We start from the raw sequence: 26,192 nt of genomic DNA, 5'->3' as shown, positions 1-26,192 counted from the left end.
GCATGTACACAATTCGCTTTTCGGTATGGGGAGAGGAGGGGGTTTGTTTTGGGAGGCTTAATTAATTTGCTAATTACGGTTCTGATACATATTTCAATGTAATGTAGTTATTATGCACATAGTTCAATTATAATATGGATCTTAGATTCCAATCCCTCTCTGCTCGTTGCACGTGGTGCACGAGAGTCAGTTTCTGTTGTTGTTCTCACTATCTATTTTCATCATCATCGTCATCTTCATCGTGTTTGTGTGCATTAGCTTCAATTGATTTGTTTTTTACTAGACTTTATTCACATTATATACCGCAACACACGTTTGCTAAATTCAGACTATTGCAATATGGTAGTTTTCGTTTACGCTTTTGGTTTTTTTGGTTTCTGTTGTTTCGGTTGTTCTTGTGTTTTGTTGATTTGTTTTTCCTGTTTTCATTTCTTTATCTCTTTTTTTGTTTTGCTTTTTTAGTTTCTATATATTCATATATTTTCCTTTCATTTTCCTCTTTCGCTTCGGCAGTGTGTGTGTATATATGTATTTGTGTAAAGGGATTTTCATTGTTTTCAACTGCATTGCTTCTTCGAAACACAAGGTGAAACTGGAAATAGAAGGAACATAGGTTAATTCTTCTTGTTTGTGAGTGTGTGTTTTCTGCTTCATTTCTCCCATTAGATCGATTAAGATTAAGAAGTAAGATAGAATGCATAACAGGTTAGCCCCCATTGGTATGATTTGATTTGAGGGTCAAGTATTGAAATGATGTTGTAAAATAAGGGGAAAAAAAGGAAAAATAACCAATCTTTTGTCTTCCTTTTCTGCTTCGTTGCTTGCTTTTGTCTTCCACTTTTAAATGTGCTTTCAATGCTGTGTGTGTGTAGTTTTGGAGGGACAAACTGTACACCACACCTAACAATTGTTTCGTTTTACATCTCCTTCCATTTCATTATTATTTTGTAACTAGGATTGCTACCTGTTTTTGTTTGTTTCATATTCAAAATGCAACTTATTCTCCCAAACGCTTCTTCTCTCCTCGTCCTCTCCCTCTATAATCATCTCTTTGCTCGCTCGAGTGTGTACGTGGTACTAGTATTTAATTGCGAGTGTAACATTTCCTTGCACCAGGTAATTTCAATTGCAACACAGCAACAAGTGGCCGCTTGCGAGATGAAATGGGAACAGAGGGAAAGGCAGCACACAATTTATAATACAATTTCTATAAACGATGGTTTTAGTTAGTTTTTGCTTACAAAAAAAATCTCAAAATATACCACACACCGCCGTCCCCACCATCACCTACACCCAGCGTGTGGATAGGAGTGTGTATATGTGTGGGTGTGATGACGGTCGGGTTGGTTTTCTTTTGCGTAATATTTTGCGTAATGAAATCGAATCCTTTCTCCGCTAAAGCTGCTATTAGTTTCTATTAGCAATTTCTAGTAACTCTCTTTATCGATAGTAAAATATCTGTTGTGAGCCGTGTTCGAAGGAGGAAGAAAAGGGTAAGAGTACAACAAAAGATTATATAATAATATAAAAAAGGCTTCATCGTCGCTTCTCCAACTCCAACCCGGAAGATTAACCTGATTGCTGGACAGAGGAAGGGAACCACCATTCAACGCCCTTTTGCATCCTTTTAGCTTTCACACAATTTCATTCATAATTCTATAGGCGCACCTTCTTCCCCTACACCTTACAGAGCACAACGTAAAATTGCTTAAAAACATTACGGCTTAACGACCTGTGTTTGCGCGGTGCCTTTATGTTTCCACTTTTCTGGGAGATTGAGAGTTTAGAAGAACAGGAGAGGACAGGATGTTTTCCTACTAGCGCTTATCGCCTGAGTCGAGCAGTTTAAAAACAATCAGCAAAGGAAAAACTCCATAAGTTGAGAGAAATAAACAAATGTAAAGTAATCCCTGCGGATGTGGTTCTGTTCGTTGGAGCGTTGGAAGAAAGAAAGTAAAACGGAAAAAGGGCTTAGTTGAAATTCGTTATTCTAATCTTTTCCTTGGTGATTTGTTGTATGTAGTTGTAACACACACACACACACACACACAGACACACAGACTCTTCCCTACCTATCTCACGCACCTTTGTTTTCTCTTTCTACGCGCGCGCGCACGCACTCACGCACGCATTGTTCGAAACAAATTGCCTTTTCTTATTGTTTACGCTAGACTACGGGTTAATTAGTTTTGGAGATGCACTCCCCCCTTCGATGCTGCTTCCTTCCTTCATTTTGCTTCATCGTTCTAAATGGTGTCTCTCTCGTCCTGCTGCAGCACATCTCTTAGGTGACGAATTTCCTATAACTGCTATAATCCTCCAGTGTTGGCCTAGAATGATGAGAAAGAGAGATGGATTAATGATTTGCTGTAAAAATATCACTCCCCTTAAAGGTTCACCACTCACTAAGAGATGGACATTTCCGGATACACATCCATCATTTCGTCCTGTGGCGAGGGCCGCGGCGCGAACGGTTGCAGATGGGGCGGCGTTCGTCGCGAGATGGAGGCCGCATTGAACGGGCGGCTACCGGGCGGACCACCGCTAACACCGGCCGCTCCACCAGCCGGTTGCGTCTGATTGTGAGGTTGCTGAGCGGACGACGGCTGCTGCTGCTGCTGCTGGTTCGGTGGCACCATTTGACCTCCTCCCCGATGCACGTGCGGATGATGGTTGTGCATGTTTTGATGCGGGGCCATCTTCCAGGCGCCACTGCTCCCACTGCCATTCTCCATCGGCGTTGCTCCTGTCGCTCCGGCCGCGCCCATCATTCGACTGCTGCCAGCACCGTGGTGGTGGTGGTGCGCACTGCCGTGATGGTGATTGTGCTGATGGTGCTGGTGCAGGTTGTGGCGGTGCATGCGACGGGGCGACCGGGGCATCGTGATGCGCGACTGCATGTCCTCCAGCACGGATGGGGCGACGTACGTGAAACCCTGCAAAAAATGAAAAAGCGACATTAATTAATGGACTCTATATTGGAGATTTTACTTTCAATTGATTCTCACCTGGAAGATTAGATTCACACTCTCACTCAGTGTTGTTTCATCGGGCGAATCCACCGGAATCTCTTTCGTGAACTTGGTATCAAACTGCGACACGTCATCCTCACTGGCCTGTGATACGATAAAAACAACACCATTCGTCTCAAAACTCTTCTAAAAGTCAACACTTGTTCGCCTTCCGGAGCACTTACAAGCACTGGTTTGATCGGTGGATCTAGCCTTCTCTTGACCACATCGTCCCAGTTGACGTTCTTGAAGAAGGGATGTGCCCGCACCGCCTGCCCATCGGTCGGCCCGCTGCCGAGGCGCTGCGACACCTGCCGCTTCATCAACCGGCGGATGAGATCGCGCGAGTCCGGCGTCAGGTAGCCCGGGATGTTCAGCTTATCCTTCAGTATAGCGTCGACCGTCTTCTTTCGATTGTCCGCACAGAACGGGGGCTGCAAAACATTGACCACAACAACAACGAACCGGCACTGTGTCAAAAAGGCCTGTTTTTCTTCTTTGTTTGCCCGCTTATCGAGCGCTTACCATTCCCGTCAACATGTCGAACATGAGGGCACCGAGCGACCACCAATCGACCGCTTTGCCGTGTCCGCTGCGTGTTAGAATTTCCGGTGCCCTAACGAAAGCAAACAAAAAAAAAGGGAAGCATATTAGCATTCGAATTCTACACGGCTGTAACGGATTGCGGAAGGGCAAAAAACTCCACTCACATGTACTCGATCGTACCGCAGAACGTGTGCGTTACAATGCCCTCCTGGATGTGTTCCTTGCACAGGCCAAAGTCGGTCAGCTTTACGTGGCCCTTCGCATCCAGCAGCACATTTTCCGGCTTCAGATCACGATAGATGATGCCCAGATTGTGCAGATGCTCCAGGGCGAGAATGATTTCACATAGGTAAAAGCTGAAAGAAAATAGGAAAGCGATGAATATTGCAATTTAGCATTGATTTTGCTGCTTCCCTTGCGGCCGTACGTACCATGCAGTGTCCTCCAAAAATATTCCCTCGCGCTCTAAATGCATGAACAGCTCGCCGCCGCTCAAGTATTCTAGAATTAAATACAACTTGCCACCGGTCTGGAAGGCGTACACTAGCTCTACGATGAAGGGATGCTGAAAGAGTAGAGGAAAGGAGTTCCAAATTAATTCAACCAGTACCAGGCTTCAGCTACAAGCTAGAATGCAACCCACTTACCCTAACCGCCTCTAATATGTTTCGCTCGGCGCGTGTGTGGGCTGTGTCTTTTTGATTTCTAACTATCGACGCCTTCTTTAACACCTTCATCGCGAAGTACGAGTTTGCATCAGCACCAGTGGTTTTTCTGACCTGAAAATGAAGCGATAAAAAGGCGATGAAACACATTATTGATCACACTTACACAGTGCGAATCTCACTCTCTCTCTCTCTCCGCCCGGCCAGGAATAACACTTACTTGGAAGACTTTACCGTATCCGCCTTTGCCTAATACTTTCTTTAGCTCAAAATCCTGCGGCCCTAGCTTGATTCGTCCCGGGTTTATAATATCTTCCGACAGTGGTATCGTTTCAGATCCTTCGGTTCTGGGGGTGAGAAGAAAAAGCGCGTAACGTTAGGCATATGCTCATCAGAAAGGCACTCAACATTGATGTCCGTGTCCGGGGTGGGTATACTTACTCTAGATTTGTGTTGATGTGAAGTTCGGGTTCCAGATCGACCTGATGAGGAGCGGGGAAATGAAAGAAAATCGTAAATTATTATGTGCCATTAGCAGCTTGTTGCATTATTATGATTGTGAAGAGATTGGTTTTTATTTCTCAATAAATGCAAATGCTCCATTATGCCTTAATATGGCAAAAAATAGTATGTATCGATGTTTTAAATACGAAAAAATAATTACTTTTCAATATTTTTTCAATGATTTTCTACATTTTTATCCTAAACTGACCCCCTTGCAGCAACTCATCCCCTACAATCCATCACACTCGCGACAGCCACACATGAGATTGTGAGGAAAATCCGCATACATGCTCTATAGATAGAAACCACAGGTCGTCGACAGCGCGCCCGGCCACAGTTGTGCATTTTCCGCAACAAAGGGGGAACACACACAAACCCGGAAACCCTCGCTCTAGCTCTACGCTCGCCTTGTTGTCTCTCGGGTGTTCGAGACAGAATGCATCCCTGCCTGCCATCAGACATCGCGAGTCATTGACCTCCGCAGACTCCAGACAGAACATTCAGAAGTTTCCCTCTCCCGGGGTGTCCCTCGCATTTTTTTCCGGATTGTATTTCATTTGTCCATTCTCGCTTCTCAATGTGTCACACAGCCACAGCGTCGACGGGTCGTCCCTCCTCATTTTTCCAAATAGAGTAAATGTGCAACGATTTGTTTTCAAACCGTGTGACGCGTTGCTGCACTGCGAATGCATACATTTAGGGGCGCACACGTGCGCTGCACAGTGAGTCCACTAGAGCTCTAGTTGGCCATGAGAACGGTCAATTTGAAATTATTCTAAAACTGCTATCAAGCAGATGATGTCACGCAGATTGCATAATTTAAGGCGTTTTTCCGTTGGACTTGCAATCTAAGGAGGGAAATGGTAAAAAATAGAATCTAATCGCAAAATGGGAGCCGGCGCCGCGCAGTAAAAATAACACACTGCACAAACACACACCGCCGAACGGGTGGTAATGTTTAATGCCTTTTTGTACACCTTTTTGTACACTCCCTCTGCTGTGGTTATCAGTAGCAGCAGCAGGGAGAGCAAGGTCAACCCAAAGCAGAAGCCCGTGTGCATTCCTTGTGTACATGGCACTGGCTTCTCTTTATCACCTCTCCATACACAGCATGTGGGGAAATGTAGCGCGACTGTGGCTGCGGGGCTCCTGGATGATGGATGGGCCTAGTGCCTGCTGTTAGTTTTGTGCGACTGGTCGCGTAAAGTGAAAACATAAACTCGCTCTTTCTGCTTCCGCGGGGCCGGTAAATTTGCTCATTATCATCCAAATCTCAACCAGCTGGACCTTCAACGGAAACGGTGTTACAAAAACATGAAGCCAGAATCATCAACTGGCCTATCAATACTTCCCTTCTACCTCTTCAATTGTACCAAAAATACGTAACCCATCCGATCGAAGTCGAACGCGCGTCGTCTTATGTCGTCAGAGCCTAAATTTCGCCTTGCACACGCAGCAGCAGCAGCAGTTCGATCGTGCACAGGCGCTAATGGGCCAAACAAACACGCTGCAATTATCAATCAAACGCTACCCAGATATAGTTATGCTTAGGAGGAGGAGGGTTTGGGTTGAGTTTTGGGTTTGATTGAGCAAGCATGAAACCGACCGATTCCCAAACATCTTACCCTGTGAAACCCTGAAGTCTCCCCATACTCCCATCAATTGACGTCGTCTTCGTCGTCATCGTCTTCCCACAAATCGAATCAGAGCCCTACTACTGCTGCGCAAATACAACATCATAACCCACAGAATGTAAATGCCCCCTCTCCAATGTTTTGACCCTGAAATTATCTAATCACACACACACACACTCTTCCCTGCGTCCACTGTGTCCGTGCTTAAGTGTCCATCAAACTTCTGCAATCTTTGGACATTGGGATGAACCAAGCAGAGGATAGACCAACAGGCAAAGAAGAGCTTGGGTGCATACAGATCGAAAGCAGTACTTGAAGCGAAAAACTGGGAAACTTCAATTAATTGAAGTATCGGAACCCACTCGAATTTAACAATCTGCATCCTGGCTATCTGTCTGTGTTTGTGTTGGTCCGAATTCCCCGAGGGGGTGACGGCTCCGACACGAGTATGGGGCGTCAAATTAATATTCTTTCATAAAAGGAGAGTGTTAGAAAAATCAAACTAAATTCATATCATTTTTCTAGAAGCTCCCAGCCCTTGCCATATAGAACACGTGTACGGGCGCCCCTCCCCAGTGTGTGTGTGTGTCGTCTAGAGGAAAAAACCTTGTAAGGTTATTGACATTACTTCCGAAACCGTGCACACACACTCACATCGTCCCGTCCGTCCCATCCGTCCCGTTCCGTCCATCATGTGTTTGGTGGTGGCCCCTTATTCCTACGGGATACAAACACAGCAGCGCGACACGACGACGACTACCACCACCACACAAAGCCGCTGTATATGACACGGAGGGCGCGCACCGGGCATGATGACAGCAGTAATAGTAGCGCTGGCCAGTTCTACTACTACTACTAATACTAATACTACTCCACTACCTCTCTATTACTGTGGCGTAAATGTAGCGCGCTATAAAAGCTATAATACAGTGTTTTTGCTGCGGTCTGGAGTGAAACAAAATACAAGCGCAAGCGTGTCTCTTCTCTCTATGGATGTGTGTGTGTGTGTGTGTGTGTGTGTGTGTGTGTGTGTGTGTGTGTGTGTGTGTGTGTGTGTGTGTGTGTGTGTGTGTGTGTGTGTGTGTGTGTGTGTGTGTGTGTGTGTGTGTGTGTGTGTGTGTGTGTGTGTGTGTGTGTGTATGGGTTATCTGTTTGTTTTTCCCATTTTTTCCCGCCCTTTGCTATCGTCGCATTTGGGAGGAGTTGGCGGGGAAATTTGATCTTATTGATTTCTTCTAAACGCCAGGCCAGTAAACGACGCTCAAGGGATCTGGGGAAGAGGATAGAGACTACGACCTCCCCAAGGCACGGCGTCGACTTGCGTGTGAGACGGGATTTCTTTCTAGAAATTCTTTCCTGATTTGAGGTTTCAAACACGCAAATTACGCAACCTCAACCATTCCTTTTACTGAGAATTGCTGATCGTCCTTGGAAGCCATATTTCTATTGGTTGCAATTAAAACGACTCCGTGGAGTCCCCGATTACTTCCGGGTGTGTATACACAAGTGTGCTAAATGTGTTAAGTTTTGAGGGTGAAAATAGGCCCCATCCCCTCCCCAAAAAAACACACATGTTGAGCTTCCTCGCTGTCACAGAGAAGAGACTGCGCGCAAAAGGGTTGGAAGAGTTGCGAGCCCAACACCAAAACCCCGCGAACTACACTAAATCGTGCAATTCTTATTTTTGTTCCCACTTTCTTTCCCCTTCCCAAACAGTGTTGTTGTGCATGGGGAGGACAATTTTAGAACACTGTTACCCCACACTATGTGCACGAATGTAATTCTGTATTCTGCCACAAACTAATACCATTCGCTTCACATTGTTTCCCCCCAAAAGCGCTCCACTAAAGGTATGCGCGACCAAGGCAAGATGTGTTGTGTTGTGAATCGATGCTCATGTTGCGACGGCACCACAGTCTCGAATTGCTTCCACAAAACCCCTTGTTGGGAGGAGGAGTGCGAGTGGAGGGGATGGCGGTGGCGATAAATTTTTGGCTGCGTCAAAATATTCCACTTGTGCGCTACCTTGAACTCGCGCGCGGCCGTACACAAGTCTGCGCCGCCCGGCCCGGCCCGGCGCGGCGTGTTGCGTTATCGTTCGATGAACGTCTTTTCCTTCGCGCCGACTTCTTTGCTTTTGAGTGTGTCTTGGTAGTAGAGTTTGGTGCGCGGTCGGGTCGGTCGTCGTCGCCGTCGCAGTTGGATGACTTTCCGAACGAACCCTTGGCGAAGGAGGAGAAGGAGCAGGTTGGTTGGTTTGGTTGGTGTTCTGGTGCGGAAACGCGGAAGCACGCAACAATCCAACAACAACGGAAACCACCTTCTCTCTCTCCTAATCGAATGACAAGGTTGGTAGCAGCAGTAGGAAGGCCAGTATCTTGTTACCAATACACTACCACCGTAAGACTTGGGTGGCGACTTGGACGACGCACCGTACGCACCAACAACAGCTCTCTTTTGGACACATTTTGGAAGAAGCAAACACACCCGCGGACTGAAGGGATTGATTGTGTGTGGATGTGTGTGTTTTTTTATTGGCCCCAAGTCTGAGTTTGCAAGACTAACATTGGGAAAATCGGGCACCCAATAAATTTATTCGGCGAGGGCCAAGTTTCGCATGGCTGCTGCTGCTGCTGGTGCTGGTGCTGCACCAACCCCAAAAGTAATATTCAATGTATTTTATTGGTTCTGGTCGTGTTGGTCGGTAATTAGGCGTGTTGGTTAAACATCCGGGCAAGAGATGATTCATCGAAAGGCACCCGCCGGCAGAACATCCTAAAATAATTCGATTAGACCACGAGATGGCATGTAAAGGAGGATTTTAAAATATCAAAACTGTAAGCTGTTCCATTATTGGATTAAGAAGCTTCTAGACGGCAGTAGGATCAGGTGGAGCGATACTGTCATCGGAAGGTACATCGCTTGGCAACAGACACGTCCTGAGATCAAATCCTGAGATACTCCAACCAGCACTTCAATATCATTTCTAATTCACAAAAAAGAGTAAAATGGGAATGGAAAAGACAGAAAAACGTTCTTCAAAAGACACACGACAGCATCATAAACTGTCTCTCTCCAACGATTATGTAGTCCTAACACGTACTAATGCAGATACCAACTTTCCAAAGCGAGTAAAGGAGAGTACACACTGCCACTATCATTTTAAACTTGTAGTCGTCACAACGACGACAGCCGCCAGCCCCCTCACAAGCCCTTTTTACGCACATGCGCGCGCCAACAACTCCAGAGTAAAAGCACAACATTTAAAGCATTGTCGAAGGATGCGCTTCAGACATTCTTTAGGATCTACTCTTTGACAACTCTCTTTAACATCCAACATGCGGGGCTGAGATGAGAGCAAGCAATGAGTTACATTCAAGCACTGCAAAAACCAACTCCAATGCAACTCTTCCGTTCACTCTTGGTGTTCCCGCTTCTACTATTCGTGTCCATCATTCCCCGTACACATTGTCCACAGTGGTTTCGTCCGTGTCTTATCATCGCAAAAACGAGCTGCCAACACACAGAGTTCGCGACATGCGCTAATCATCAATGCACATACAGACACACACACACGCACACTGAAACGTGCGCTTTTGGTGTTTAGTTTCCGCCTGGCGCCTATCGTACGCGCCAACAACACCCATCGGTGTTGACAATGTCGGGGGGCAGAGGGTTGTAATAGGAAGCGAGTCCTTGAACTGGGACAACCCGGGGTACACGTGTACCAATATTTAATTGTGTGTCGGGTTTCCTAACCAACAAACGAAAAAGAACTAGAACAAGTGCCATTTAAACTGACGCAAGACGACAACTCTTGGGGGCTTTTGAAAAGCAATCTTTCAATTACAAACCAAAGTATTTGTTCTTATCACCAAGCTGTGCGTCTTCGTCTGTGTACCCCCCCCTACCTGAAAACGAGCGCTATTCAAGTAGTCAAACAATCGTAAAAACTTATCGACCACCCGCAACGTGCGTCTGTGTTGATGTTGTTGAAGAGAGACAGACAGACAGAGAGAGAGAGAGAGAAATCCCACTCAATCGATTGCATTCACAGGAGAGCAGTATAATAAACAAAAATACAATAAAAAAAAACGTGCCAAGATAGATGATTGGCGACTCCACCATAGCGCTGGGGTCCATAAAAAAGGCTCATCAGCTTTTTACGACATTGTATCGAAACCGCACGACACGGTTTATTGCAAAAATATCACCTTTTTGCGAAATTATATAGTATTTACTTAAATTTCACTTAAAGTGGATGAAAAGTGTAACAATTGTTTATAAATAAAAGAATAATACCACTATTAGTAAAAACTACACTTAATAACAATGTATCTCTCTCTCTCCCTATACCTTTCTCTGTCCTCCCGGTTTGTCTTCTTAGCTCCACTGTTGCAATAGTTATGGCGTAGTAATAAAATCGTGCCAGCTAGTTTGTAATTAAATTTGCAACGATTTGTGAGCCAGACGTCTCTCGCCTCCCCCTGCGTTTCCCATCCACATCCACCTCAACCTGTTATACAAAGCATGCAAGGAAGTACGCAGAAAGGAACCATTCTCTACTTGCGTGTGGCGTGTGAGGTGTGTTTTATATTTACGTTTATGATCACACGCGCACACATTAGTGAGAAATGCGGGGGGGGGGAGGAACTCCTTCTTCTTTCTGCTCCTCTAACGAACAAATCGAACTCGCACTAGAACTGTTTGTTTGTTTGTTTGTTGCCTTTCACATCTCTTTCTCTCTCTTTTTGCCGCTTATCTCTTCTCCTATTAACCTCTGCAGGCTCTTCAATTATTGTCTAACCATAATCATAACTCTCCTTTTGCGCTTACTGCGCGCCACTAACATTGCATGAAGTTGATGCGTGTGCAATTGCACCACCAACACACACCATTACACAGGCGGCGCACTCTCTCTCTCTGTGTGCACTCTTTTGTTGTTGTTTTGCTTCGCGTACACACATCGGAGTACACACCACGCGTTGCGTTGCCCTTTCCCTTTGTTCCATCCAACCCCACTGCCGACCATTCATTAGACCGGTGAGTGAGCTGGCTCCCGTTATGATGCACACCACCCCATGAGTGTTGCAGTGCACTACTCTCACACACACACACACTCTTGCCCACTATAGTGTAGTGGGGTTGTACACTGAAGCGGCAATTGCAGGCGGAAATACGCGGAGAAGGTCACGCGCGCGCAAAGAGCTTGATGACGTAAGAAGCGGAGAGGAGTTTTCTCATACTCCTTCTTGATACCACCCATCCACCCACCCACACACACCGGTTATTGTGGCGGCAGCTCACGATCGATTCGTGTGTTTGTTTATGTGTGTGTGTGTCTGTCTATATTGAGCCATCCATCTCGCTCTTGCATTGAGGCCACGGCATACACACACACACACACGGTGACCTCATTCTCAGCCGCCGTGGCAACGATTTCGATTGCCACCATGCCGATGCAATGATGACGACACACCACACACCGGGCTATGTTCAGTGGTGTTTTTGTGTGTGCCTTTTTTTTCGGTACACTCGTACAAAATGCAACACCACACCGAGGGCGGCGGCACATTTGTATGAGAGAAAGTGAACTGAAAAATGCAACTCTCCCACAAGAGGTTTTAGTTACAGCGCGGGGCAAGCGCAATTATGCGCTGTTGGAGCATAACACAGTTGTGTTGTTCAAAAAAATGGTCAATTTGCGTGTGACGGGTGCATCGTCACACAAACATGCACAATTCGTGAGCTGTAGAAGGAGCAGCCCACAGTGACGACGACGATAGTGTCGTGCAGTGCGAACAATACCCAGAAAGTAGGCGATGATTAATAGGGAAAGGGATTTTTGATTACCACAGCAGAAGCAGCCGTTACACAGTAGCAGCAGCTGCTGCAGCGAAAAAGATAAATGATGAAACACACTTTTGGAAAAGACGTTAAAGAGATGTAATTTATTCTAAAAAAAATCTAAAAAATCTTTATAATAAATCAGAAAACTCTAGGGAAAAGTGGGGTAAAATGGACCTGTTAAGGATTTTGGTCTGTATCTTATTGGTTAAAGCACTTTACACTGTTATTTTGACGTCAATCGATACTTCAACGTTTTATTTGTGAAAAACAATCAGACATTTACGCATTAATAACAAAAATATATGTTTAAAATGCATTTTAAAAATCAATGTCAAACGTCGTGAAAATGTATTGTGTGGGGCAAAATGGTCTTACACACGAAATGTCAAAACACATCATAACAAAGGGGCAAAATGGACCACAACATTTAGCTTAAGGCTTTGGTCTAAGCTCTTGCATCTTGGTAGAATTGTGTTAGTAGCAATTTAACTTCAGTATTTAAGTGTTTTGTTGAATAATTTAGTCAAACCCTGGAATATTTCAATAACTCACGTGTTGTCAGTCGTTTTTCTTATCGATATAGTATACACACAGCACAGTTTTATTTATGTTAAGCTAGTATATTGTAGCGGCCTTAGCTTATACCACAGCCTCATCATGTTGCTCGTGTCATAACATACCGACCATTTTGCCTCCAAGTGAAACATTTTACAAAATTGAACTTTGAAATTTTTACATTTAATTAGGTTATGAAACGAAATTTGAAATTTTCAATATAATATGAAAATTTTCAATATTAAGGCCGGGCTACATTGATCGTACTCGCACGCGTAATTTTGATTTTCACTAGCGCATCTGGCGGCGGCTGACCGAAGCATTTTGCCAAACAATTTGGAGCCGCTCCAGAAAATACGTTAATTTTCCATGTTTTTTACTTAAATCGGAGGAGAAAAGCTTTGTAAAACGTAGATACACATGTCTTGCACGCATTGCATCCATTTTCATGACAAAAAACGATGGATAAACTGCTTAATTAAAAGATTAAGCATGACCATTCTCTCGATGACCAAAAAAAGCTTCCACCAGCCGCCGCCAGATGCGCTAGTGAAAATCTAAATTACACTACGGATTACGATCAATGTAGCCCGGCCTTTAGGTTATGAAACGTTCATGGTGGGCTTTAAACTTTCTATTGGATTGGATCTATCATTAGAAATCAGTAGACATGTGTTAATTTGAGTTAATAATGCAGGTCGCCCCACCTAACCATTTTGCCCCAGATTCCCCTACATTTAATGCTTTTGTCTCGGTTTACGATATCAACTAAAAAAAATAAAGATCTCGAACTTGTTGCTTGAATGTTTCAAGAAGTAATAATATATAAATTTGTATTAATCTTCATAAGAATCACAATAAATGTATATTTTGTGATCCAATCATGATGAGTTGAGTTGACTTTCTCTCGTTTATTCCATTGACATCAACCGCTCAAACCGATTGTAAACTTTGTGTTTTATATATACACCACACCACTCGCTCAGTGTACTTTCTCCGCATACATTACTCTACTTTTGCCTTATTTTCACCCTATCCCTCCTCTTCCTTGCATTGCCCGCCCAGCCCAAGGCAATCGAAGCAAGAAACTGCAGGCACTTTTTGCACTTGCAACCACCTGCAACGTGCACCCGGGATGACGCAGGACACACACAGACGACAATGTGTTGTTGTGGACACAGAGCAGCAGCAGCAGCAGCTTATGCGTTTGCATTTGCGTCAGAGAAATGGGATACAGATTTCTGTGAAAATGGTAATCGTTCGATTAAACTTCGACAAACACGTGTAGGAAACTCGGTGCAGTCAGGTTGGATTGTGGGTCAGAAGAGCAAAGGTTCAGACGGGGCAAATGGACCATTTCGTCGTCTCTCACACGTACCAAAGTGTTAATACAGGAAGATAATAGTGTAGCTGGTGCCGTACAACTACTTCCTCCTGTTTATCTAAACTACATTGTAAAGGGCGGAAGTGTGTGTGTTTGTTAGGTCGCAATTTAAACAAGATAAAACACAAGATTGATTCGTAAAGCTTGTGTTGAGCCCCAGAGTGCCCGGAAAGGAGCACATTAATTAAGGTGGGGGACGACACAAAAAAACGGACAAATTGAAATTTAATTTAACGTTTAAATTGAGCCAAATGAGGCACCGAAAACGAAAAAAAAGAAGGTGAGATAATTAGGTTTGCACAAAATTAATACGGCCTTTTTCGGGCTCGGGCATGCAGCAGCAGCGGGATTCCTCCATTTTCTCTCTCTCCCTCTCTCTCGACAGACAGCTGTGCGTAGAGTGAAACAGTTATTTGAGGAATGCGAATCAGCGGAAACTGTGTCACAACGGCAGTGCGAAGGGGGGCCCATCATCATCGCGGCTCACACACGCGCGGCGCGCGCCCGAGCGAGCTGGGTGTGTGTGACCTACTGATACACATTCCGACCCACGGGGCAGTCGATCGGCCCCCGTGTGTCAAGAAAGAGAAGGAAACTTTCAATTTCTTGTGTAATGGACGACAGGCACACACACACACACACATACGTATATTTAGCCCAGAGCAGAGGGTGTAGTGCAGTGTGCAACTTGTTCCTGTTTCAGCAACAAATAACGCCCAAACGCCCTTTGCTCACACCACGCACGGGAGACACGCACGCACGAAAACGCACTTGATTCAAGCGGGAAAAAGGTAAAGTTGGTAAACAAATTGGTTCTCTTCAAAGCACACAACCGCACAGCCGGTAATAAGTATGCGCCTGATTGATTATTCAATAGCAACTATAACTTTGTATGGGGGATGGTGCGAGGAACCCAAGAATCAGGTTTTGTTTTGTGCTTTTCAATGGACTCTTGCGTCGCGTGCATTAATAGGACGAGTTTTTTTATGTCTCCCAAACCCTCCCCCTGATTTTACAAACCGGGAGTCATCATTCAAGGAGCCATCCAGTTGGAAAAGGGGCTTTGAGATAAGCGCAATATCTTATCGTTAGACGGTTGCTGCCACACACGTTGGTTCCATCAAATCCATTCGGCTCGTGTGTGCATGTGCTGGTGGTGGTGGTGGTGCACATGAAACACTTTAAAAGCACACGCACACGCGATAGGTACACGGAGGGGGAGCGAACCCACGAGCAGTTTTTGCGCTGTTTCGTACTGCAAGAAGTCTTTAAGGGCGAGCTTTTTTATTGTTTCTTAACAAATTCAACGAACAAAATTGGTGAACTGATCGCTTGAAGAAGGAATTAATCAAGTTTCTCCTAATAATAGTATTAATAGTAGTGTTCAAGAAGCAGTCATAGTAAGACTGTTTTAGACAAAATCATAAATTTTTCAATGTTAACCACAATTCTTCAAAATCCAATGTCGTCATATTCTTATTGTACAAACCAAATTCAAACAGAATTCAGCAACAAGATAGGATTGTGATTTCATCTTCCATGTAATTGTGACATCATGTCGTTTGCTAGTTGGACTTTGAATTCTTAGCAAATGCATTTGTCATGTCAAAGAAACCATTGGGGATTTCAATATTAAAAACATTGCGCTATTATGAGACAAATATTGCAACCAAAATAGTTTTCTTCTTCTCACATAACTTGGTTTCATGTCCAAGATATATCGTTCCTATTCCAACATTTAACGTAGAACGGTACGCTCCCTTCTCGCTCAACAGCCGTGTGGAGTTGTTCCGTGGCATAATCGCATGAATCAATCCAACCGACAGGAACATAGACACACACAAACACACCGAAATCGTTGTTTGGTCGTTTGCCTTCACTATTTCTTTCTCCCTCTCTCCCTGCCTCTCTCGCTCGTTATGTTGGCACCGTTTTTTCGTCTAACCCGTCCTAACCATTCGTCATTGACCTACTTTTGTCAGTTGGTCTCTAGTTCTTTTTTTTCCTTCGCCCTTCCATCTGTGGGGGTAAAAGGGGAGATGGAGATGGAGCGCAGTCGTGCCTAGAGAGTCTGGCATGGGGTGTTATGTGTGTGAGAGACTTGTTTTTTTTTTTTGGAGGGGAGGGTTGGGGCTTTTTTGATACACGCAACGCACACAGTTTGGTCCAACGGCAACGGTTCCCCTCAGAAGACCACACCATTGGTCGCCCTTCCTTGGGCGTGTTTGGGTGAGTATTTGTGTGTTGGTAATCAGTTGATGTGATAAAAAAACGAGACCTTCCCTTGACTTGAGAGATTTCAACTTCCCTTTTCGAAGGTCCAATAAGAATGTTGATTCTATCAATTCCAACTTGAATACTGACAGTGGCAAATAAGAAAACAAAACTTCCCATTACATTTCATTTACATCATAAAGTGCGATCAAAATCTTAATTTAGGGTAAGCCATTTTCCAGGGAAAATCCCTGACGAAAGCAATGGTAATTAATTGCTCAACAGGGTGAATGATTCACTGAAGCACAACTAATCAGCAAAAACAGCTCATTGTGACTCATAAATTTTCCCCCAAAACAGCCAGCGCGTTCAATGACAGCCGGTAATATGCCGGCCGGCAGACGAGAAAAATTCCTTAAATGATTCCACACAAATACGCCGCCACCACCCATAACGATGATGATGATGGTTGCCGAAAAGCCGGAAAGGAAACGTCGTACAACGCCCAAAGCAAGCAAGCTAGAGGGCAGAGGAGGAAGACTTCTTTTTCTAAAAATAATTACCGGGATTTGACCGACAGAAAAAAAGGAAGGAAACAACCAACGCAAAAAGCGGAAGCATCTCCCGTGCTCGCTACTCTGTTGGCGACAAATCCCACACCACATCCTCTATATTTAGGGCGACACTAAACACTGCTAAGACCCAGAGAGCACACTATGGTCTACTAGAGAGAGTGAGAGAGGGTCCGGAAAGGAGCAGGAGCAAAAAGGATGAGTTTAGGAAGGATGGAACTCTTTGCGTGGCGCAATAATTGCAAGAAGACAAGGGCAGAGGTTGCAACCAGAGCATAAATTGCTACCCACTCGCCCAAGTCCAGAGACTCGTGGGTGTGGGTGTGGGAGAAAGGTTATACAGAGAGTAAACGGTTGCACGGAATACATTGTCATCTTATGTTTCGAGGACAACGGGGAGATCTCCATGCCATAGAAATGGAGCTCAACTGACGTCGTGTACTACACTACACTACCTGCTGCTGCTGCTGCTACCACTACTACCCACTACTACTACACCTTCCTGGCAGCCGGAGGTATTTTTAGGTCCCAATCACGCGCTAGACGGCGCCACACGTCGCTTCTATTATAATTTCAGACAGAGGATCCGCCGTGCGTCTGCCAAATCGCTTTGTGCTCCCAATAATACAACAACACGGCGTTGGCTCTATTGCGGGAAGTTGCGTTTGTACGTGTGGGTGGATGGCTGACTTGGTTGCAGTACATGGTATTATGTGTGTGTGTGTGTGTTTTGGTGCATAAATTTAGCTACGTGCGATATTCGACACCTAGACCAGGCCGAAAGGAGAGCTTCCCTGCGCACCCACACACGCGCGGCCACGACGGTGATATTAAACGGTAGCACGCACCAGTTAGCCGACAAGGGGGAAAAATGAGACAGAAAGGGGAGAAGAAAAAATCAATCGATTTATCGTTTGCTGATGTTCGATAGAGTCGATTAATTAAATCATGGGAAAATGTGTGACGTGTGTGTTGGTCGAGAATAAATGTGACGGCTCCTGTTTAGCGGGTAAGATGAGTTACACGTGACGTTTAGTAGCATTTAATGCGTGTTTATCAAAATCTAATACATTGAATCCAACCTAAAGCTGATTCATTGGAGGTTTAATACAAAAAAATACAAAATTATAGACACATTATTGATCGAATAGCAAATCCAAAACATTTGACCTCACAAAGTTCTCATTTGAAATGGCAATTGCTTCCTTGAAATCAACTCACAATGTTTGTAATATGATGTTCTGCAATTGTGATATCAGCTGAATTATTAGTAAGTTCAAACTCTAAACTAAACTTATAACAAAAAGCCGGATCATCCAGGGGTTTCCAATACTGTTCATAGCTGTGGGGCACTTTATTGTCTCCTTCTTGCGTTAAATGAACTTAATCTAGTGGGAATTGGACTCTATAGCACCCTTGATTGACAAATCCAATAGGAATTTGATGGCTTGTCAAACAAGCGTACCAGTAGGATCCAATTTCCAACATATGAAGTTCACTTCTAATAGGAAAGAGTCAAGGAAGTGTCCGACAACTATGAGAACCTCCTTGAAAACCCGTGTAAAGCAACTTTCTTCCTTCTAAACAAAACCACAACACATCGACATCGAGCGTACAACTCGACTTTGTGGACTTTGTGCTCGACTTAAAGGGAAAGTAGGCGAGTTGCAAATTCCATTCTCAGCTGGCGTAGTACAACAATCCGAATTGCGCTCTCTTCCTCTCTCTCTCTCTTTCACTCTGTACTCGTACTCTGTCCGCACTAGATTGCGCTTTGCATCCAGCGCACTCAAGTTTGCGTAAGTCGTCAAGCCAATCCGTTCTCTTTCTCAGCTGCTCGCTCTCTCACTCGCCCCCCTTGGGCTTTACGGCGAGGAAACTACAGACGACCCCATGATGATGGCAATGATGCTGATGCTGATGATGATTGCAACCCGTTACTACAGCCTCCTTCCTTGTTTCGGAGCACCCTGCCAGCCAAGCTATTCAGCAGCTGAAAGGGAGCTTTTGCAGCAACAAGCAGCGAGGAGTCTTGTGCAAAAGTAGTCCACCCAGGGTGAGGGGGGCAGACAAGGTGGCTCAAAAATGGGGTCAATTTTTTGTTGATTTTTTCGCACCTTTTGCTACAAGATGGGTATGGAGAGTGTACTTGAAGGGGTCTTTTTTGTGGCGTAATAGGTTAAAGAGGCTTCAACGAGCAAGCAGCTGTTCAATGCTTTATCACTGGGCGGTGATAAACAGCAAAAAGCACTAAAATAATTCTAAAAACACTTAACAAGAAAAGTCCCAACGGTGACACAGAGACAAGTTCAAGCTCAAGGCATAGTACGACGTACTCTTTAAAGAGCGGAATGAAAAGACAAGTAAGCATCTGATTTGCATACCAACTCATTCAGACACATACACACATGACTGTACACAAAATGAGCGAAAACGTTGGGTCTATGCAGGGTCACCTCTTTCTTTTATGCTTCCCATGGCACACTCTCCCTCCCACCCCCATTGCAAGAGAGATGGCATTTAAAGAATGAACTATCGAAAAGGGAATGCTAAAAGTGAGCAAAGTTCCACCTCCCTCTTCCCACTGCAGTCCACTTGGCCACACAAAATTATGGATTAGGAAGGGACGTTAGGAATGGTTTTAAGTCGACGAGAGCTCGTTGTTCCATTCACTCCAGAGTAGAGGTGTTTTGGCTTCCATTTATTTGCCTAGCATGGTGGTGATGAAGCCATTTTGCTTGTTCTACAGCTGGCAAACACAGCTGTGTTGCTCTGTGCACACTCATGGCCATATATGTCCATCTAGATTGATGTCTTTCATTAAAACAAATAAATGAATACACTGGAGAATGATTATTATTCCTTTAATAAAAAAAAAACAAGCAATAATATTCAACAATGTACGCAACCGAATCTCCACAGCACGATGAGTCATGACGCGATCAATAACCACCACCACCAGCCGTTGGAGCCTTCTTTTTTCACTCACACCGGCACAAAAAGTTGAAGCTTTTTTCCAGTTTCGGCTCGCATTTTGCCCATCGCCAATCGATTGGTGTGATTCCGTTGACCGGATGGGTTTTTCCTTTAATCTTCCACTTCTGCTTCCACCCTACACGAGAAGGCTTGAAGCATGAACTCTTGGGAAGAAAACCACAACCTGTCCCTTCTGTCCCATTTTTCGCCATTCCTCTTTTGCTTCTCTGCTACTAGAGTACCAACCATTGAGTGAGTCAGAGGAATTTTCCGCACACATTCCTAGGTTAACGCAATTTTCGTTGCTGCTTTGCTCTGTTTCACATCTGACGCAAATGGTGGGGGGGAAAGAAGCCCTGTTTTTTCTCTTCCTTTGCAGTAGCAAAACAAGAAAGGGCTGTGTGTGTGTGTTTTTGCCAATGCCGTTTATCTGACGCTTATTTGTACAGCACGGCGGGAGGAGTGTGTGTGTGTATGACGTCAAAGACGCAGAGAGACACGGAGTGGATGTCAAGCCTTGCTGTTGCTCATCTGTTGTTTGTACTCCAGAGCAAAGAAAGAAAGAACAAAAAAAAACAATACTGTTGAGAGTTTAATGACCGTCGATGTGTGCGTGTGTGTGTGTGTGTGCTACTACCAGTGATTGCTGATGGGAGAGAGGAGGGCTAATTTAAAACATAGGGGGAACACATGAACTCCCGCGTCAATGAAAAACTATCTTGCGTGTGTTGTTATGGAGAGAACACATCCAACAACACATGGACGAGGAGTAAATGCAGCCCTGCCTGGGAGGGCAACACTGAAGGCGGAAGGCGGATGTGTCACACTGGCCTTCGTATGTGTGTGTATATGAATGGACGACCCCATCATCCCGGTAGGGTGTGTAGAGTAGAGTACGGAGCGAAATAGCACTCGTAGTACACAAATATGGGGAGGGAGAGGATCAATCAAAGGGCAATTACTTACTCTCCTTTTTTGTACACTGTAACCACACACACACGCGCAAACTTGCTTGCGTGGAATGAATGATGACGAATGGTGGTGGTGAATGAGCAAGCAAGGGGATTTTTCTGTCGGCAGTAGTAGCACAAAAAAAACACACAGCACAAAAGTTTACTATTAAAATGGGGCAGGGGAAGAGGGTGCAAAAACCGTCCGAGGAGTGCGAGAGATGGGATGAAAATCGATTTTTAAGTACAAAATAGCATGCACCGAAAAGTTGAGACAAGCACGTGCTACTCGTTTTTTGTTGTTGTTGTGAAAAGCATTAATGGAACAATTGCCTGACAATAGAGCACAATCGGTTCACATTATTATCTACTTAGCATCGTCTTATTATGTTATTAAAAAGCTATATATTCACGCGTACAGATGGCCTACCTTAAAAAGCACTCCACTACATGCGTATTGCATAATTTTAGGCGTTTTGTAAGACTTGGTGACAGATTTGTTAATGAAAACGTAATTGAAAACACTGAATAATTTGAGAATTTTTTCTCTCTTTTCTGGAACATTCCAGAGCAAATTGCATATTCCCTTTGGAGAACATTCCAGTACAACAAACCTGCCAAACAAACGCCACATGTAATGGAGGCGCTTCCCTTTTTTTATTAAACCACACGCATCATGCCACGCGAGAGCAGCTGCCGCGCACTCAATGGATGGGAGAGGGGAGGATGATCTTGCAGTTGGTGTTATTGAACTTTTCGAAATTGCAATATAGGGTGAAATGCGAGTTCTGATGCCAGCGGCGGTGTGTGCGAAAAGCGAGAAGAAAACAACTGAAGCTAACCGATCTTCCACACACACGCGCGTCTGCGACGCCAAGGGAGCGATGGAGGTCGTGAGCAAGTGTGCCGGGGAGGACGGCGGCGTCGACGGCATTGAACCCCCAAAAGGCAAATATTCCACACACCACGCCCAGGCTGCGACGGCGGCGGCGACGATGTGAGTGCGTGCTGGTGCACGTTTTCTTCAAGATGCGGGGAAAAAGCGGGTGGTGGAGATGGGTACCGGAGTCGAAGGTAAAGAACGAAACGCCGGTCAAAACAGAGGACAGACAACACCGTTCACCGTTCGTTCACCGCCAATCCGCCGGGTGGCGTATGTGGAGCCTGCCTTTCTTCTCCTTCGCCTTTTTCGCCATCTCCCTTACACCAGAGCGAAAGGGACGGGGGGAATTAACCATCAAGAGCGCAACAACAAACCGCAACAACTGCGTCAGGTGTCAAAGAACTTTCCTCCTTTTTCGCTGGTATTCAATTCATTCGTACACGAGCGAGTGTATGTCTGTGTGTGTGTGTGTATTTGTTTTGGGTGGCTGCGTTCGGCGGGAGTCCTGCGTACACAACGCGCGGGCTGCGTACTTTGTGCAGACGTTTTTCGCATTCCTCTTTTCTTGCCATCTTTCGCCTTTCCTTTCTCCCTCTCTCTCTCTCTCTTCGTCTCCGCTCCCTTAACACTTTGCAACTTAACCTTGTCTGGTTGAGTGCTTTTTTGGGGTGGAAGGAGAGCTCCAGAACCGGAGTACATTCAACCGACGATTGGAGGGGGGGACCGAACAGTCTTTATCCGGTTGTGTGTGTGTGTTTTTTTTGTACAGGGGGTGTCTCGCCTTGCAAAGAACAGTTTTGAAATTCGTTCTGGAAGGTCCGGGTTGGGGTAGCAGCTTTTGTGGTTTTAGTTTTTGGACGAATTTGCAACACACTCGCTTACATTCTCCTTCTCCCTCCACAGCTGTTCTTGACCTCATGTGACCTTTTTGGCCGCCGCTACTCGGCCCCGGCGCGCAAAGGGAAACTTTTACTCCTTTTTGCTTGAATTTTACATTTCAATTATCGCGCGGGAGAGAGAGAGAGAGAGAGAGACAAAGGCGTGACACATAAAGGAGAAGGGAAGTATAAAACGAGGTACCAAGGGGGGCCAACATAATTCGTAAGTAATGCGAAAAGTGTGTCCATTAAACGGTCCAACATTTGCTCTAGATGTAAGAGGACGACGTACGGACCGAACCCTTTCTGAGACCCCGAGATCGTTCACCCTTTCTGGCGGTGTCTCCACCCCATACGAAAGGAGGGCATTGCACCCGTGGTTCAGTGCGAAGAAGCGTGTGTTTCGCATTACCGTGCTTTAGATTAGTTGATGTCGTAAAGATATTAAAATTTAAGTTGATTAAAACCATGTGCAGTGTGAGTAGTTTGATTGGGAGATTATTTTGGAATAAATGTTTTAATGATGGAGTTTAATCCTTCTTGTGTGGCTGTTAACAGCTCTTCAGTCAAGTGACGCTATTGAGCCGTCGTTAAGTGCTCGGGCTAGTACGCCACCGATCATGAGTTCAAGACTCTCTCTCGCTTATGGTCCTGTTTCTTTCGAATAACTTTTGACATCTACAGAAAAGACAAAAAGTGGCCAAATTATTATGCCATAATATGCCCATCGAAGATTAACCATCTGGGTCACATAGGAAAGGATATTATAATATGCCGCTTATCCTTTAGAATGATATCAAATATACAAAGAATTACAAACTCTTCATGCTCTCAAAAGAACACTTATCGCCTATCATTGTAATAACAACAGATAATACCCGTTTGTAATTAAATCTTCTGAGTAATCTCTTGTAAGACCTTCTCTCCATAGAAATTATCTAGAAAGATATCTTCAACTAACAGCGGGCTTAAAATCCCTTTAATTTCAATGTATCTTAACCATTTATGATGCACCGCAAAAAGCTCATCAATTACGTTTTACAACTACGGCGGATTGTACTTACATCCTCAATATCGATTATGTCGTCATCAGAATCGCGCAGATCCTCCTCCTCGTGCAGCTCCAGATCGAACACACCCGCCATATCGTCGCTTGCTTTTCTGCTTGCTTCGGTGTATTGGTGAGGCCCTAAAAGCCCACACACAGCAGGGAAGGATGACGTTGAGTGGGGGAAAAAACACAGGAGGCGCTGTTCTCACACACTAATTCGCACGCACACACACACACACACGCTATGAGGCGCGCGGATATCCTCCTTCTCTTCTTACCCTTCTTCTTATTCTTCTTCTTCTTCTGGAGGGAAAAAGGCGCGTCGTCGCAGTGCGGTTTGTTTTGTTTGGGTTTTCTAGAACGTAGCACCTCCTCCTCTCCTCCAATGACGTGCGTATTCTCTGCCCTGTTGTTTTCTTTTTCCTGCTTCCTGTGCACTGCACTCTTCTTTGCGCTGTGGCTCTTTGCGTTACTTTACACCGACACACACACACACACTCACACACTGCTTGCTTTGATTTTGATTCTTAATTCGTGAGCAGAGGATTTCACTTTACGAAGGGTTTGCACACTTGTTTCGTTTAGAAGACGCTCAGCGCCGTAAAAAAGGGCTGCCACGCACAAAATGAGGTAGGTTTTTGTTTCTGTGTTTGTTTGCCTGTATGTGCCGACACACCGTGCAGCACACACACACTGTTAACTTTCGCTCTATTGCTGAAGGTTTTTTTGTTTGTTTTCTTTTGCACAAACGTGTGTGCACACACTTTTAACACGACGTAACACACTTTTGTTTTATTCTGGAAAAAAGAGGAGGAAAATTATAACACGCAATTCAACGTAAACCCCCCGCGTCTGGGTGATGACCCGGGTGGAACAAAAACGCGCAATAAAATACCAATATACACACTAACAAACAATCAACCGTCACATCTAATATCGCGATCAAATGCGAGTGTACCACACAACAGCAACAACACGGCGTAAATCCCTTTCCCTGGTCGGTGGTGTGCCCCTTTTCTCCACCCGGACTGTAAACAATAAACACATGCACACGCACACGCACAGACACGACCCTTAAAAATGCTGAAATGGCAACAAAAGTAAGTTGAAGCTAAAGCCTCGCAGCAGGCGACGACGTCTAGAAGGGAAGGTGTTTTTCCCCTTTGGACAAAACGCGTCAAGACAGGTCGGTCCTGTCTTGAGCAAATTCTTCTTTTCTCGCTGCGTACATTTCCTGTCCCCAGGGGAGGGAAGAGGTAAGAGGGACAGACAACACCACCACCACCACTCACTCGTCGAGAATGGTCGGGCGGCCACCGGAGAAGCCGGACGCGCAGACGACAGGAACGAGACACTTTTGCGATACGCACCAACATCCACACACAGTCTCACACCACTACCAACACCACACGCACTCTTTTCGAGGTGGTTCGAAGAGGGCAATAAAAAACAGCCAAAACGGAATTGCATCACCGAAGGCAATGTTTTAACCGGAACTCACCCACCGAAAGGCACCGAAACGCACATAAGCTCCTTTCCCAAGCACGACCCCAACAAAACAATCCGGGAATGTGCTGCTGTGTGCCGTGTGTCGTAATGGCGCCGCGTTCCGCCCGTGTGCAGAGACTTGAAATGCTTTCACTCAACCAGCCGCACACCACCGTACCGTATCACCAGACCAGACACACACGCAGCAGGACAATGTTTGCGACAATCACACACGCACACATCCACGCAACCACACGCACGCAGATTGGCGAACGAGGACACACGTTGAGGAAGCAAGCGCTTGATTTTCTGCATTATTTCACTGAAAAAAGGGAGTCGGCGTCGAAACACCAACGAGCAACCACTTTTTTGGCAACACTTCTAATGCTCTGTGCGTATTCCCATCACCGAGTAGCCGAGCACGTGTGTGTTTGGGAGTTGGTTTGCAGTTTGCCAAGCTTATTTTCCTATCCCGTTGCGTTATCAATTAAAAAGGGGTACGGAAATTTCCACCCGTAGCTTACTTTTGACGGTGGAAAAACTGCTTCACCCGTGGGACACGCACTTTTTTCTCGTTGTTTTTCACATGACGCGCTGCACACGCACGCCGCAACTCGCAATCTGCACGCACTGAAAGACAATTTGCTTCTTCTTGCCGTGGTTCAGCGCTTGGCCAGCTTTGGCCAGCGGACTTGATTGAAGGTGTAATGTGAAATGGCGGCGCCCGGGTTGGTACAGTGTGCAGTGACAGCAGACGGATTTGACAGAAGCGATCGAAATGGCGTTCAACGCTGTCAAACAAGAGATCGTGATATTTGTTCCATTTTACCGTTGCTTCGAACATTTGATGCAAGGAAATACTTTTGCGTAGAAATCAACACAGCGAGGACCTTCAATTGTACAACGTCGTTTTATTCAAGTGATCTCCATAGAGTAGTGCGGGCGCATAAATCATTGTTTTTCGCTCTTTTATCTATTCTTATCTTCGACTCTTCTTGAAGTCTCTTCCCGTTCATCTTTTCAACAACCTT

At 45.2% G+C, this 26,192-nt stretch overlaps 1 protein-coding gene across 4 annotated transcripts; it reads right to left on the bottom strand.

Moving 5' to 3' along the window:
• Positions 1-637: 637 nt before the first annotated feature.
• Positions 638-25,841, bottom strand: LOC120906826 (ribosomal protein S6 kinase beta-2). 4 transcript variants are annotated; one of them, XM_040318885.1, is made up of 12 exons: positions 25,686-25,841; positions 23,687-24,470; positions 4,664-4,704; positions 4,443-4,569; positions 4,205-4,336; positions 3,989-4,122; positions 3,722-3,913; positions 3,537-3,627; positions 3,197-3,445; positions 3,009-3,116; positions 2,407-2,936; positions 638-2,330 (listed from the first exon to the last, which is right to left on the bottom strand). In XM_040318885.1, coding segments are annotated over exons 2-12 (1,686 nt in total). In that variant the 5' UTR covers positions 23,768-24,470; positions 25,686-25,841; the 3' UTR covers positions 638-2,329. The 4 variants fall into 4 exon arrangements, with proteins under 4 accessions (XP_040174819.1, XP_040174830.1, XP_040174840.1 ...); XM_040318896.1 differs by having other exon boundaries at positions 25,727-25,817; XM_040318906.1 differs by lacking the exon at positions 25,686-25,841 and adding an exon at positions 25,175-25,613.
• Positions 25,842-26,192: the final 351 nt, after the last annotated feature.

The sequence above is a fragment of the Anopheles arabiensis genome, chromosome 2, assembly GCF_016920715.1.
Source record: "Anopheles arabiensis isolate DONGOLA chromosome 2, AaraD3, whole genome shotgun sequence".
Taxonomy (NCBI): domain Eukaryota; kingdom Metazoa; phylum Arthropoda; class Insecta; order Diptera; family Culicidae; genus Anopheles; species Anopheles arabiensis.
This window is presented reverse-complemented; position numbering and strand designations above follow the sequence as displayed.